General features: G+C 34.7%; 1 protein-coding gene across 2 annotated transcripts in view; it reads right to left on the bottom strand.

Moving 5' to 3' along the window:
- The window catches only part of Prkg1 (protein kinase, cGMP-dependent, type I), a 1159533-nt gene that overhangs the window by 999387 nt on the left and 145956 nt on the right, over nt 1-14190 (bottom strand). For both annotated transcript variants that reach the window (XM_005385906.2, XM_005385905.2), the window contains exon 2: nt 3924-4090. In XM_005385906.2, the coding sequence (XP_005385963.1) occupies nt 3924-4090 (167 nt within the window). The remainder of the gene's footprint in view (nt 1-3923; nt 4091-14190) is intronic.

Here is a 14190-nt window from a genome sequence, read left to right as displayed (position 1 = left end):
AAACTCTGGCATTTAGGTATTCAGTAACATTTGGGACACTGCCCGGGCTTAAAAAAAAAAAAAAGTAAAGCACATGCTGCACAAACATTTTGTGAACACTTGATTTAACTAAAGAGAAAGGAAAAGTTTTACTGATTTTCTAAATAAACTTTGGCTGAATGTTTTGATAGTAAATATGTTTGTGAAAGATGCTTTATAGCCTTTCAATAGTTTTTATGTTACACTGTTCATAAATATTAATGTTAACAGGCGAAAAAGAATCTATATCAAGAACATTGCTATCTTAACTTTGAGAATATTGAAATGTTTTTGATAAAAATGAATTATGCAATAAAACATTTGCTCAGTTAAAAGATAAAAATTTAAATGACAGTTTTTTTAAAATTTTAAATTATTTTGACATAAGGATGAAAGCCCAAGATCAGCTGAAATTATATTGAACTGGTCAGAATTACTGTTTAGTAATTTAGTAATTTAGTAATTAATTTGTAAGCTTATGGTCATTTTACTGAGTTTAACTAAAAGCAATTAACAGCATCACAGCAAAATGTGTGGCTCAGAATATTTATGTGTGATTTAGAACCTTGTTTTCTTAGAATAAAAAAAAAATTTTAAGGATAATTAAAGTGAGATTTTAATGCACAACTAAAATGATGTGCTATTTAGTCAACCTAAGAAGAAAATAAACGAAATTTATCAAAAGTACCTTGAAGCAATGGGGAGAAATTAGTATATATTTACCTTCACCTGAAGGAAACAGTATAGTCAGTCTCTTGTGAGTACTTCTTCCCTATTTTGTAGTGAATAAATTTGTGTGTGTATGTACATGTGCAAGGATAGAACAAAAATATTTGTTTCTTAATTCTTTTATCTCCTTATCATAAGATTATAGGCTTTACATCATAATATCTAAGTGTCATTAATTATACATCATCCTATTCAACTTACAAGATCTCAGTAAGATGAGTAAACACAAGCCTTACCATCCTTTGCAATATCATGTTAGTCAGAAGTATGAATTTTTTATTGTCTATTTGGAGATTAAGTATGGTTTCACAAGACGTATACAGGTACCCATCTGATGAGGGATGAACGTGCATGATAAACTTTACACATCAATTTAACTAGATCTAGATATCAGATATTTAGCCAAATATTATTCTGAATGTTTCTATAAAGGTATGTTTAGATGAGATTAGCATTTTAAATAGTAGACTTCAAGTTACTCCCCTTACAGTAATGTGGGAGGGTTTTATCCAGTCATTTGAAGGGCCAAGTAGAAATAAACAAAACACTGACTCCTCATCTAAAAAGGGCTCTGCCACAGACAGCTTCAGACTCCAACATGCCACCAATTTTTCCATCGAGTCTCTTACCTCCCAGCCTTCTCCAGAGCATTATCGACACACCAGCATCCATAATCATGGACACAGTGCCCTAAAATAAAACTCTTTCTCCCTGTATATGCACACATCTATTTGTTGTATTTCTCTGGAGAATCTTGACTAATACATAGCTCCATAACTAAAAGCTTGCATTCTAAATCCAGATTGCCTGGGTAAAAATCTTCACATAACTGTACATTAGTTGGGACAAATTACACACACTTGCGAGCCTCAATCTACTCATCCATAAAAAGGAATAATAACTATCAGCCTTTATTGCACAGGATTATTTTCAGGATTAAATAATGTTTATACATAGAAAATATTTACAAAAAGCATACTCTATACAATGGATGCTATTCTAAGTATTCAATGAATATTAACTATTATTTCCAAGATTCCAACACAGCTACAAAACTTGGACTATGTCTTGAAAACAGGGATGAGACAGATAAATACAATTTTTAGAAATTACAAGATTATTTGGAAATCTGTTTTTGTAGGAACTAGTCAAGATGAGGGAAAATTTAACCCACATGTTTTCAAACTTTAGTTGCTTAAATGGAAAACCAATGATTAGCATTTGAAAACAACTGAAGTAAAAGCATGCTCTGCTTTATACCATAGCTGTATTCTTAAATAGATGCCTGCCAATATAATTACTGAATAATATATCACATGAGCCATCTCAGAAATGCTTGTAAGTGTGATTTCTAACTGCTGGCATCTCCCACCATGTTACCTCTGCTGTTGTACCCTACACTTGACCTCTCTATCTGCCAGTGTTTCTCATCCTTCCTGCTCACCAGCCACGCATGCCTTTTCCTATAAACTCATCCCTTGTTTTTCAATTCTCTGTCAAGTACATATTATTTTTTTCTTGTTCTTGTGTTTTGATTTTACCAGGGAAAATGCCTGGATGGATATTTATGTTTTGGCCTTGATAAAAACTTGATGTTTGTACAAAAAGGGGAAAACATAAGGAAAAAAATTATAGAAATTGTTACTTGAACATTCAATGCCTGGTATATATCCAAAAAGACTATGCAGAAATATAAAAAGATGAATGACAAATGTAGAAATTTTCTTAAATACTGTCAGGTATTTAATTAAAGTAATAACACTTCTTTTTCTGTAACGTATTCTAGTTTACATCCAACATTTATACAGATCATCCCATTTTAACTTCTTAACACTCCTATAAGGAAGACAGAAATCAGGGTTTACTAATGTCAGCACTAACGGTGTTTTGGGCTAGTCATGCTTCTTTTGGAGACACCACCTTTGTGACCAGCACCATTAGCATCCCATTAGAAGCCAGCAGGTTCTCCAACCCCAGCCAACTGTGACAACCAAGAAGATCTCCAGATATTGTCAGATGTTCCTGAGGAACACTAGGTTAGAAACACTGGCAGAAAGAAACAAAATCTTCTTTTTTACAATTAAAAGAGGTGGCATTCAATGAACTTAAGAGATGCTCCCAAATATATATTTTATTTTAATGACCTACAAACTTGAAACTTACAGGATATCATCATGAATATTTTGGGTAAAATACTAATCACTGTTAATAATTGTGGATTTTGGGCTGGGGATTTAGCTCAGCGGCAAAGCGCCTGCCTGGCAAGCGCAAGGTCGTGAGTTCGGTTCCCGGTACCGGAGAAAAACCAAAAACAAACAAACAAACAAACAAACAAAATTGTGGATTTTTTACAACTATTTTATATCACAGACATGTTTAATCTCACTTTCATCGCAGCTCTTTCAGCCATTTAGGCCCTTTTCTTCCCAAAAAAGGAAAATATGCCATTATAAATTCCATAGAAATGGGCATTATGAAACCTATCTAGTCATAAAAACAGTTGCAGAATCCAAGTCTCGGTTATTTGCAAAGCACTTTCTGTCTTTATTTGAGTAAGATTTATGAAACAAGCTATCACTTATTTAATTAGGCAGCTAATATTCCATCTAGCCTTTATGATATGACTCTATCATACACAGGTAAGACAACGAAAACACTTCTTTTCATAGGGGTATTGCGGAAGGAGAACTAGTCAAATATTAAATATTAATATTAGTTGAAGACACTTTGATTTACTTTTTTTTTTAAGTACTGGAATTGAACTCAGGGTCTTGCGCTTGCCAGCAGGGTCTGTACTACTGAACTACATGACTGGCCTGACACTTTGATGTAATAAAAAATACTTCCAATGATCTTGAGCTTTTGATGAAACTTCACAAGCATGCTCAGTGTTTTAACAGTGTGCAGTCTTATTCAGTACCATAGGTAGCAATTCTTCACATTATCATCTTTCCCAAAGTCTTAAAAGTATCAGAGGCTCATATTAATATTCTAAACACAAACACTTTACATAACTAATCAAACACTGTATTTAAATAGCATTTCACTTCAAACTGCTTCTCAACAAAAGAAAGAAAAATGGAATGGTCTCATATAATAAGTTGCCATCTGTGTGCAAGCTGATAAGATGACAAGAGAATGTTTGACTGTCAGAGGATCAGGGTTATGGACTGTACCTTCCATGACATACACCAGTGACCCCACGTCTCCTTCCTTGATGATACAGCTGTCTTTGCCATATTCCACCGGGTACATACAATCCACAATCTCCTGAATCTGTGACAGCTCCAAGTTCTTCATAAAGTCATTGTCAAGGATAGCTTCCTTTATAAGATCCTTGGACCTACGGCAGGAGAGAAAGTGTTACTGACACATCTGACAAGCTCTTTCAGAGTTTGTGTGGCTTCGTAGAGTCATGCAATGCTCTGGCACACTGTAAATACATTTTCTTGTTAGGAATCCAATAATTTTCTGAACGACCTGAGAACAAAGTAGTTCCATGGCAGCAGTAAAAGCACAGAGAAATTTTCCTTTACACAAAGTAGCATTTAATGAATAAATGACTAACCAACCAACAAAGTTCATATGATTTCATTGGGTTAGAATTTTTTTGGCCACAAAGACTGTGGGAAAACCAATGGACAAACATTTTAAACTGAAGTTTGTAATTTGGTTTAAGAATAAGTACAAACAAAATACAAAATACTCATTGGGCAAGCTATTTTCACTACTTTATATATTATAAAAAAAAATCAGAAATGTATTTTACAATAAACAGTTACAGTAAAAACAGAACTTTTAAACTTATTTTTGCATGCCTTTTCCCCTAAGCTTTGTGCTCTACACAGGCTGGGATCACTATTAGTTTGTTCTCTACTGTATGCCCAGTTTACACTATACTACCGCTCATAAGATGGGTGCTCAAGAGGTAGTCTGGATAAAAGCAGATAAGGGTTGGCTTTCTAAGTAGCTGGTTGAAACAAATATGACCATTCTTTATCTACTTTTCATGCTTCTTTATAGAATATTTCCTCAAGTATCATAATTTGAGCGAGATAAAAAGTCTTTCAACAAGGTGTTTGAAATACAACATAATTTAGATATAAGATTAAATATAGGTGGTCAGTAGGAAAGACACGTATGAATTCTGTAATTGGAGTCCAGTGAATAACAGGCAGGCTTTTCAGAACTTAAAACATGGTGATGATAATTTCATTCAGTGGGATAAGAAGTTGCAACTACTTCATAAGTTCACAAAAATCAAAGGAGAAGAGATATTTTAGAGTATTTTTTTCAGGAGGACCACAATCAAAACACTATCAGAGTAAGCCTGAAAATGAATATGATGAAAACAAAGACCTTAGTAAAATAGAGAAGAAGCAACACATTTGGAATTTTATATTAAAAGTCTCAATTTTGAAAAATGAACACAAGCTATCCTTCCTCCGCACTGATTTGGCAAGTGCCTTTCAGGGAAGTGGAGCACAGCAGTGCCCATTCACTTAAACATCAGCCCACCTTGCTCATTTCCAGCGATATCTCAGAGACCTCAGCCCCACTGCCCTCATCTTTTTTTTTTTGCGGGGGGAGCGTTTTCTCCGGTACCGGGAACCGAACTCACGACCTTGCGCTTGCCAGGCAGGTGCTTTGCTGCTGAGCTAAATCCCCAGCCCCCCGCCCTCATCTTTATACATTATGATATAATGACTTGGGTACAAGAAATAAAATGATCTACATAAAAATAAACACAGTTAAAATTTGTTACTACGAGCAACACTTCTAGAATGCACTATTCTATGCTTCAGTTAAAATTATGTTTATAAAGAGAATTAGTGGCATGGTAAAACTGTGATTTTTATATGTAAAAGAATTGTTTTTAGGGCACGTGTGTAATAGAATGTTAAAAATAATAGGCTCTGAAGTTACATGTATCTTGGTGTCAACCCTGCCAACCATAAAATTTGCCTTCCTTTTTGAATTTCCATTCTATCACCTATAAAATGTATTTAAAAAAATACCAATCTAGCGGGTTTATGTGTGAATTTTGACAACAGTGTAACATTACTTTCAGCAAATGATGAGTGATAAAGGTGGCAGTAATGTTAACTGCAGTAACAGTAATAAGCAGGAGTAACAGGATGCAATTATGATTTGAAACAGTATCACAAGGATATACAAAATTTTGATTTTGGTTGGTTTTAGTGACAGAATTATATGCTTTCTTTATACTTTTCCAGACGTACACATTTTCCTGGAAAAGGCATGATGCTTTTCTATTGCAAATAACCCATTTTAAATGTTTTAAAAGCAAAACTAAGTACCATGTTAATAAGCAATCCTTAGAATTAAAACTCTTGTCTCAGAGACATTACATTTGTGTGGCTCTCAAATCACCAAGTGTCAGGCAACTCTTACATCTTAGGAAAGAAAAAGGTCTTCTCAACAATTTCAAGAATTATCTCCAGATCCTGAAGTCTGCCCACTATTCCCTGATACTCTTTAGACAAGTTTTCTCTTCAATCACATATAAGGCAATGGGAAATATGCCAAATGCAGCCTGTCCCAGAAATGTGAGAATTATATCTGCCTTCTTTTCTTGGAAAGAACTCTCTGGCACTTTAAAAAAAAAAACAGACACATTGATTAAGGTATTGCTAGGCATGGAAATCAGCTAAGGCAATTTAAAAATGGAGTATGAAAGTTCCATGATCATTTTTTAAAATAATATGTAATCCAATCTCTTTAGCTTTCACTGGTCAGCTTTTGGTTCAAATTTCAGGTGAAACAAGTACAATTTCAAAGTCATTTTGCCCTAGAGTATAGTCTCTGTAATTGGCAACAATAGTCCAAATCCCCACTGACAATTCATTGCCCTCTCACATAGATAAAATGCTTGTGAGGCTCCCTAATAGTTTTGAATGCCAGGAATCACTGCAGCAGGGTAAGTTTACCTACCTACGATGAAATATTTGATTAATCACCTACAAGCAACAAATAAATAAATAAATACCTCATGCTGCCACCGCTGTTACAATTCTACCCAAACAGCAGATCCTATTTCCTGTCTAGGAGCTTCTGTGAATGAGCTCTATAGACAGAAGATAGTTGAGAGCTAAGAAATATCAACCAGCCCAAATTTCTTAAAGATAAAAGGTAATCCTTCAAGCTATTGGCCAATTTTGTTATTTCTTCAAAACTACAAACTGGTTTTCAAGAATTTTCAGACTGAATTTCACATCAAGCAACTCTCCTAGAGTGATCTCAATTTTATAGCAAGGACAGTCATGAGAAGTTTGAAAGTAATCGCAGTACTCATACCTGTCATTAGCACATAATGCAAAACATGGGCATTACTGTCAATTTATGACAGCAACCTAGTTCTTAGATAACCAGTGACATTTATCTTTCTTTTATTATGCATAATGTAATTTTTCTTAAAGTAACATTGTCTGCTAACTTTTACATTATAATTTTTAAATGGATGATTTAGTTTCATCAAGGTAAATCATGAAATCATTATAAAATAGATCTAAAAATAATAATTGAGGAAGGACGACGACGGACAAACAAAATGTCTGCTCAAATGTAATTCATATGGTAACTTAAGCGTTCTTCTTTGGAACTAGTAATTTCCCGTTGTTATCATTGACTAAGAACAATGCCAAGTGGCTTTTGAAATCACTGGTGAGATAGTAATAGATGAGACAGGCTTGTATTAACTAAAGGAAAAGAAAATTGTTCTTTGTTGGTGTTCCCCCAAAAAATCTATATTAAAAATCTTCCATTCAACCAAGTCAATCAGCTCTCCAGGGATGGGTGTATTTTATAGCTAAGTCACCCTACTGAGCTTTAACATAAGACGGTTTCCAAAAGAGCTCAGATCAAACTCCCTCTTTCATATCATAGAAATAGATCTATGGGGTTCCATAGAAGTATTATAAAGTGTTTTGCTTGAGAACAAATACACGTCGGATTATGGGATGTAAAAACTGTGTGGCTTGATTTATTAAGAAATAACTTTCGGAAGTTTAGATATGCAAATTAAAAACGACAAGAAAACATGACACATAAGTTCATATGCCTCATTGCAATTCAGCACTTTAAAACCAAAACGCTCAATAATTGAGACCTCTTAGAACTCATTCATTTCCAACAAGGTCAGCATGATCGATCATATTATGAACGCTCATTAACGCTCATCATTAGAAGTCATGATGTTGTTAGTCCCCTGAAATCCAGCGGCTCACAACGTCACCATGCGTTACACCTTAACATTTCCATTTTTTCCTAATATCCCTCTTTTTTACTAGTATGTGCTTGCAGTACATACTGTTTATATTCCTGGTGTGGAGCTGGTACATGGAATAGTACACCTTAATTCTTTTCTCATCCCCTTCCTCTATCTCTTGGTCCCTTTTTGAGCAGCATCTACCTCCCTTCCTCTTATTATCTCTCTTTTATTTTGTTCTTTATTTGTATTTGGGCTTTCTTGCATAAGAGAAATTGTGACATTTAAGCTTGTGTGCCTGATTTATTTCACTTAACGTCATCAACTCAAGATGCACCCATATTCCTACAAACAACTCAGGTATATCTTTCTTTATGGTAAGGTAGTTCACCACTAAAAAATATTTTGTTTTCTGAAATGGCTTAATTTAAAACTTAATTTTAAACTGATCATCAAAATAAATCATTTTAGAATAATTCTACTATTCTGATGATTTGCAAATTTAGTCCTGGGATAAAGTACATTACCTTTTGAGTTAATTTGAACTCAAAGGGAGGAAAATAACACAATTCTGTACTCCAAACCCCCAGTTTTTATACTTTCTCTTGGCTAATTCACCCAAATCATCTAATTCAGAAAATTAGAGACAAATTTAGCTATGTCACGTTATCTAACCTGCATTAGGAATCGTCGTACCTACTATGATGCACATGGACCAGTTTTATTTCCAAACATTATTATAAACTAGGCTTTACTATACTAGATACATTGAAAGGAGACAGCATATATTGTATATTGAGAAAATATTTAAATAAATAAAATTTTTAAGTAATCATATTCTTAGTTATAAAAGCTCTGTGGTTTCCAGGCTTTCTCATCAAAATAAAAAAGTAAACTAAAAATGACAATATTAGTCATCATCCTTGTAGTAGTAGCATAACTCTTAACATTTTATTTACTTTTTATTTTGTATTCTGCAAATACAAAGCATCTTAGCTCCTTTAAGTCTCACTATGACTCACTAGGTTTTCCACAGTGAAATTCAGAAAGTTGTATAAACTGTCCAATACTGCACAACTAATAATTGTGGATGGAGTCAGGATTTAAAGATGTATCTTTTCGACTTCTAAGACCACACCTCTACTAAACTGATTTTTAAGCCCACAATAATAAATTATATTTGACAATTTGAATGAATTATCCCAGTAATAAAATACAAAGCAAATATTCTGCTTACTTATCTCTAATTCTGCAAAGTTAAGAATGTTATACTTGAATGATATAACCCTTTTTTATTTTAAAAATTTAAAAGGCTAACAAAACAACAATGAAGACAAAATTTTTAAAAATTCTTTTTTCTTGACAAATTTTGCATGTTTGAATTTGGTAATCAGAATGACTGATCTGAAAACAACAATATGCAGTATAAGAACCATTGCTGAACTCCTACCATCTTGTATGGTGAAGCTCTGCATCATTTCCAATTTTTTTTTTTTATTACTTGTTACTGTCTTTGATTGATCAATCTTACATTCTTATGTCTGGTGGACTGAGCAACTGCACTGAAGCTAAAAATATGTAGCAACCATTGTGAATTCGTATCATAACATAATCTTTTATCTACAAAAACCATTTCACGCTTTCAAAACAGTTGCATATCTAATATTTCATTCTATTATTACTGAAAGCCTGGGCAGGAGGTACAACAGATGTGACTATTATCCCTATTTGACAGGTAAGAAAACAAAGATACAAACAGGTGGTGAGTTCATGCTAGAAACGAGGGTAGAATCAGGTCACTGCTTACCAGTCGAAATAAAACACTTAATAAAACCTCTGTTTATTACACACATATTCACATTCATTCATTCATACTTTCTCTTTGTCTCTGTGTCTCTCTTACTTCAGCTATTTAAATGCTCAAAATCACCTGGATAAAAACTGAACAAACCCACTGCCAAAGTAGCAAGAGGAAACAGGGAAGCGAGCCCATCTGACATTAATTCTATGGTTTAAAAAGTTCTGTGATGGTTTACTGACAGTTTCGTTTTTACTGTAATTCATCCTTCACATTAACAAAGTTTGAGCAAGTTTTGTGGCCTTTACAGAACAATAACCTCCCATTCAGAAACAATTCTGTATTAGCAATGGAATTCAACCTGTTTTGACTGCAATATGTTTACATATTTTCTCCTTTCTTTGTCTTCAGACAAACTCTTCTTCTCTCACTCTCTTTCCTCTGATTCTACCCATCCCAACTCACATGACCTTGATATATAAAATACAAAAGAGAAATACAGTGTGAAAACTTTTACCATCAAGTAAGATGAATGCATGTATTTTAATTTACATAAAGAGGAAATTCCTATTTGTTTATAGGATAAACATACATTCCAAGAAAAACTGCAAAAATATCAGCATTTTATAGTTAATAAAATTAATGATCTACAATATGTATACATTCCAGAGAAGTCTAACTATAAAATACCAAACATTAAATACTTTCCACATAAGTATTTTTACAGTACTAACGTAGTAAGTAAAATTTATAATTGTAATAAAATATCTTAGCATAGTGGTATATACATTATAATCTGAGTTCTATATCTAGATTTTCACTGAAGAAAGCAGAAAGAAGAAAAAAGAGCATAGAAGGACAAAGGTAAATAAATATGATTTTATAATTTTATTCTAAGGTCTATATATCACATATCATGCTGTCCTCTAAAGTTTGTCCCTTTCATTGACAAACAGTATTTATTATTTTTCCAACACAATAGTGTTTATTATTTTCCAGGCTCAAAATCAGTCACTGAAGTTAATAGAGGCAACAGTGATTGATGGGTTTAAAATGCAACCAGAATTATCCACAAAGTGATTTAAACAGTAAACTAGAGCTGCTACTGAATCAAGTACAATGAAGTAAGCCGTATCCAAAATCTGAGAAAACACCTGTGAAACATAACTTTGTGAAAATAAGGTCACAACTAAGATTGATAGAAGCACAAAAAAACAGAAAAAGGAAGAGAAAGGAAAAAGACAAGACCTGAAGTTTAAGCAGGCCAATGAAGCCAAACTAGTGAGTTTAACAAACACCTGCAGAAGACATGAGATTCATAATATACCCTGAGTTGGAAACAACATACTGTATTTGCAGGTACACGGTCTATCACTAGCCTCCAGCAAGTCACAAGGCACATAAAAGGTCTTTGCCCCATTGAGGTTCCAAAAATCAGGGACAGAAGGGAGTCAGGCAGCTTGGCTCCCAAGATTGTAGGATAATGAGAAAAGGTGCTATCTAGAGACCTAGAGATAAACAGCTTGAAGAATTAATCCAAAAGAACTTTAGGTAGAGAAATCAAAATTACATCCAAGACAATGAATGACTCTTCAACCTCAGGGAACCATATGATTCAGACGGCTACAGGGAACCCAGTGATTCAGGGACAGACAGAGGGCAACACTTTCAGAACATTCCTGGGGCAATGGTTGCCTGGACTTCCATGCGCAACACACTCTCTCTCTCTCTCTCTCTCTCTCTCTCTCTCTCTCCCTCTCTCTGTCTCTCTGTGTATGTAGGGAGAGTCCTATGAGGTAGTTGAGTTATAACCCACCCACAGGTAGACATTTGCTATTAAAGGTGCAGGCGGTGATCTACTCATAGCTAGATCACTATAGTTATGAATAACATGAGTATATTTCAAAATAGCTAAAAGAGAGGATGTTAAATGTTCTCATCACAAAGAATGATAACTACTGGAAGTGATAGATGTGCTAATTACTCTGATTTGATCATTCACTAAGGGTTTTTTCTCTAAATTGGAACCTGAAAATATTCTGTTACGATGTATTCATGTACTATAACTCGGTACCCCATGTATACACACAATTATTACTTGAAAATTAAAAGCTTTGAAGATTGCCGGACAAACATACTTTATCTAGCCCTGCTACTGTCTCTACTTTATTATCATTTTCTGGAATGAATAAGGACAGGAAGAAAGGACACACTGCCCCATTGAGGTCCCAAAAATCAGGAATGTGAAGAGGGGGAAGTAACCTGTGAAAACATTGTCACTGCCCCTGTGAACAGAGGCAAGACACAAAAGGGAGTGATGTTTAGAAGAAAGGCTTTTGAGTACTTTTTCTAGTTGCATTCATACAAATGTAACCTCCTCTTACCCTTCCAATACTAGCTTACAGAATCTAGCTAGAGAAGCAGTTGCCACTGTTAATTTCCATTCCTCACTCTCCAAGATTATGCTGCTCCCAGTGTGGCAGTCAGCCTTAGATAGTCGTCTGCTCACACTGACCCTTACATTTTTCATTTCTTCAACAACAATTTCTTGCATGGCTAGCAGGAAACTTGTGCTAGGCACTGGATACACAGAGCTAATAGACTCCCTTTTTTCTTAGCGCTAAAATGCTAGTAGTAGAGGAGAAGCTACTAAGAGATAACTGGTAAATAGATCATTAAAGTAGAGAAAGTGTTTGGAAGATGACAGAGGCTGCTGAGTGTGGAACAAAGAGGAAGACACATTTAGGATCTGAAATAAAGTCCTGTCTGCAAATGAAACATTCAGGCTGAGGTTTAAGGATACGATGAGCCAGCCCATAGGAGATCTAAGGAAAATATACTCAAAGCAGAAGGAATAGAATACTTCCAGGCTCAAATTCGGAGAAGAAAGCCCTCAAGCTAGAGCCATCTGATCAGGAGACAGGACAGCCAGAGATGAATTTGGAGACCTAAGCTGGGCCTGGTTTTGAAAGGGACTCGCAGGCTGTGGAAAAGAATCAGACTCAGTGAATTGGAAAGCTGTGAAAAAGGCGAAAGAAGGCTAGTAAGTGAGGTGGTCTGATTTATGTTTTAAAAAGATCACTAGGATTTCAGGGAATGAATTGGGCCAAATGCAAGTAGAAGGAAAGGGGAAGAAAAGCTCCGATAGGAGACTGCACTATTTCAGGCAAGACATAATGGTGGCCTAAATTAAGACAGCACCAATAAAAATGAGCAGAAGTGTGAACAACTTGAAAGTTTGTTTTGTAAGTAAAAGCCACAAGACCTACTTGTGGAGAGAATACGGAGTTACAGTACAGGGGAGAGAGCTAGGTTTCCAGGATGATTTTCAGTGTGCTGTTTCCTGACATGGATTAGACTTGGAGAAGTAACAGTTCATGAGGACGAAGTAAATAAACAACTAGGTTCAGGGAGAGGATACCACAAAGAAAAGGAGAAATTCCAGAGATATAGGAAGACACCCAGACAGTGTACGGTAGGGAGTTAGCAGGAAGGAAGCATTTTTCAAGGAAAAGGAATGATTAACTTTCCTTTTGATTCCCAGCAGAGCAACATTTTTAAAATATAAACATCTTTAAATTACTAATTTTTAGAGCTCTGACATCAGTCATTCATTACAAATGAATGTTGTGTTTAGGTCTAGCAACCATAAGCACTGCTCTCCCCTGCATTAATTTGTTAACTACTTAAAATACTTTTACTATGGATTTATTCCTCAGATTCCTCTAAGCATAAATGTATCACAGCAACAGAAGCTTCCTTAGAAACAGAATTACATAAAAAGAAAGCCAGTAAGATTCACTCTCATCTTCTGTGTTTTAAAAACTATACACATACTCCAAAGATGCACACTAAAGCATCCAACTTTACTGTGGTGAGGTTATGTGTTCAAAAAAACCCTAAGTGTCCAAATTGCCTGGATTCCTCCTCATTTATCATAGCAAAATGGCAATCAACCTGAACTAAATCAAAATTAGACTGCCATCTTTACAGTGAAAATTATTCCTTAACATTGAGGAGACACACTTATTAGCAACCTGACAGGATAATCCAGGCAAGAAACCTGTTTAACAGATTTGATTTTCATACTAAGTTACTGTAGTTAAAAAAAAAAGTAGGCAGAAAGGCAGGCAACAGAGAACATGAAAGTGACTCAGTATTAATCATACGTTGACTCATTCGACATCGTATAAGCCTCATTACCCTCTCTTCCATTTATTTCCTAAGCTTAAAATTCTATTGTAAATGACACCATTCAGAAAAATGACTTCACCATGAGGATCATTAAGATTTTTGTGCCGAATACAGTATTATAGAGTTCTAAATGTCAATAAGGCAAACCTTTTGCACATGGTTAATAAAATGAATACCTCATTTCACTTTTGACTCTCAAAGTTAACACCATATTTATAGCTTG

The sequence above is a fragment of the Chinchilla lanigera genome, unplaced genomic scaffold, assembly GCF_000276665.1.
Source record: "Chinchilla lanigera isolate Chin_1 unplaced genomic scaffold, ChiLan1.0 scaffold00024, whole genome shotgun sequence".
Classification (NCBI taxonomy): domain Eukaryota; kingdom Metazoa; phylum Chordata; class Mammalia; order Rodentia; family Chinchillidae; genus Chinchilla; species Chinchilla lanigera.
The sequence above is the reverse complement of the archived record's forward strand: the minus strand, read 5'-3'. Positions and strand labels throughout refer to the sequence as shown.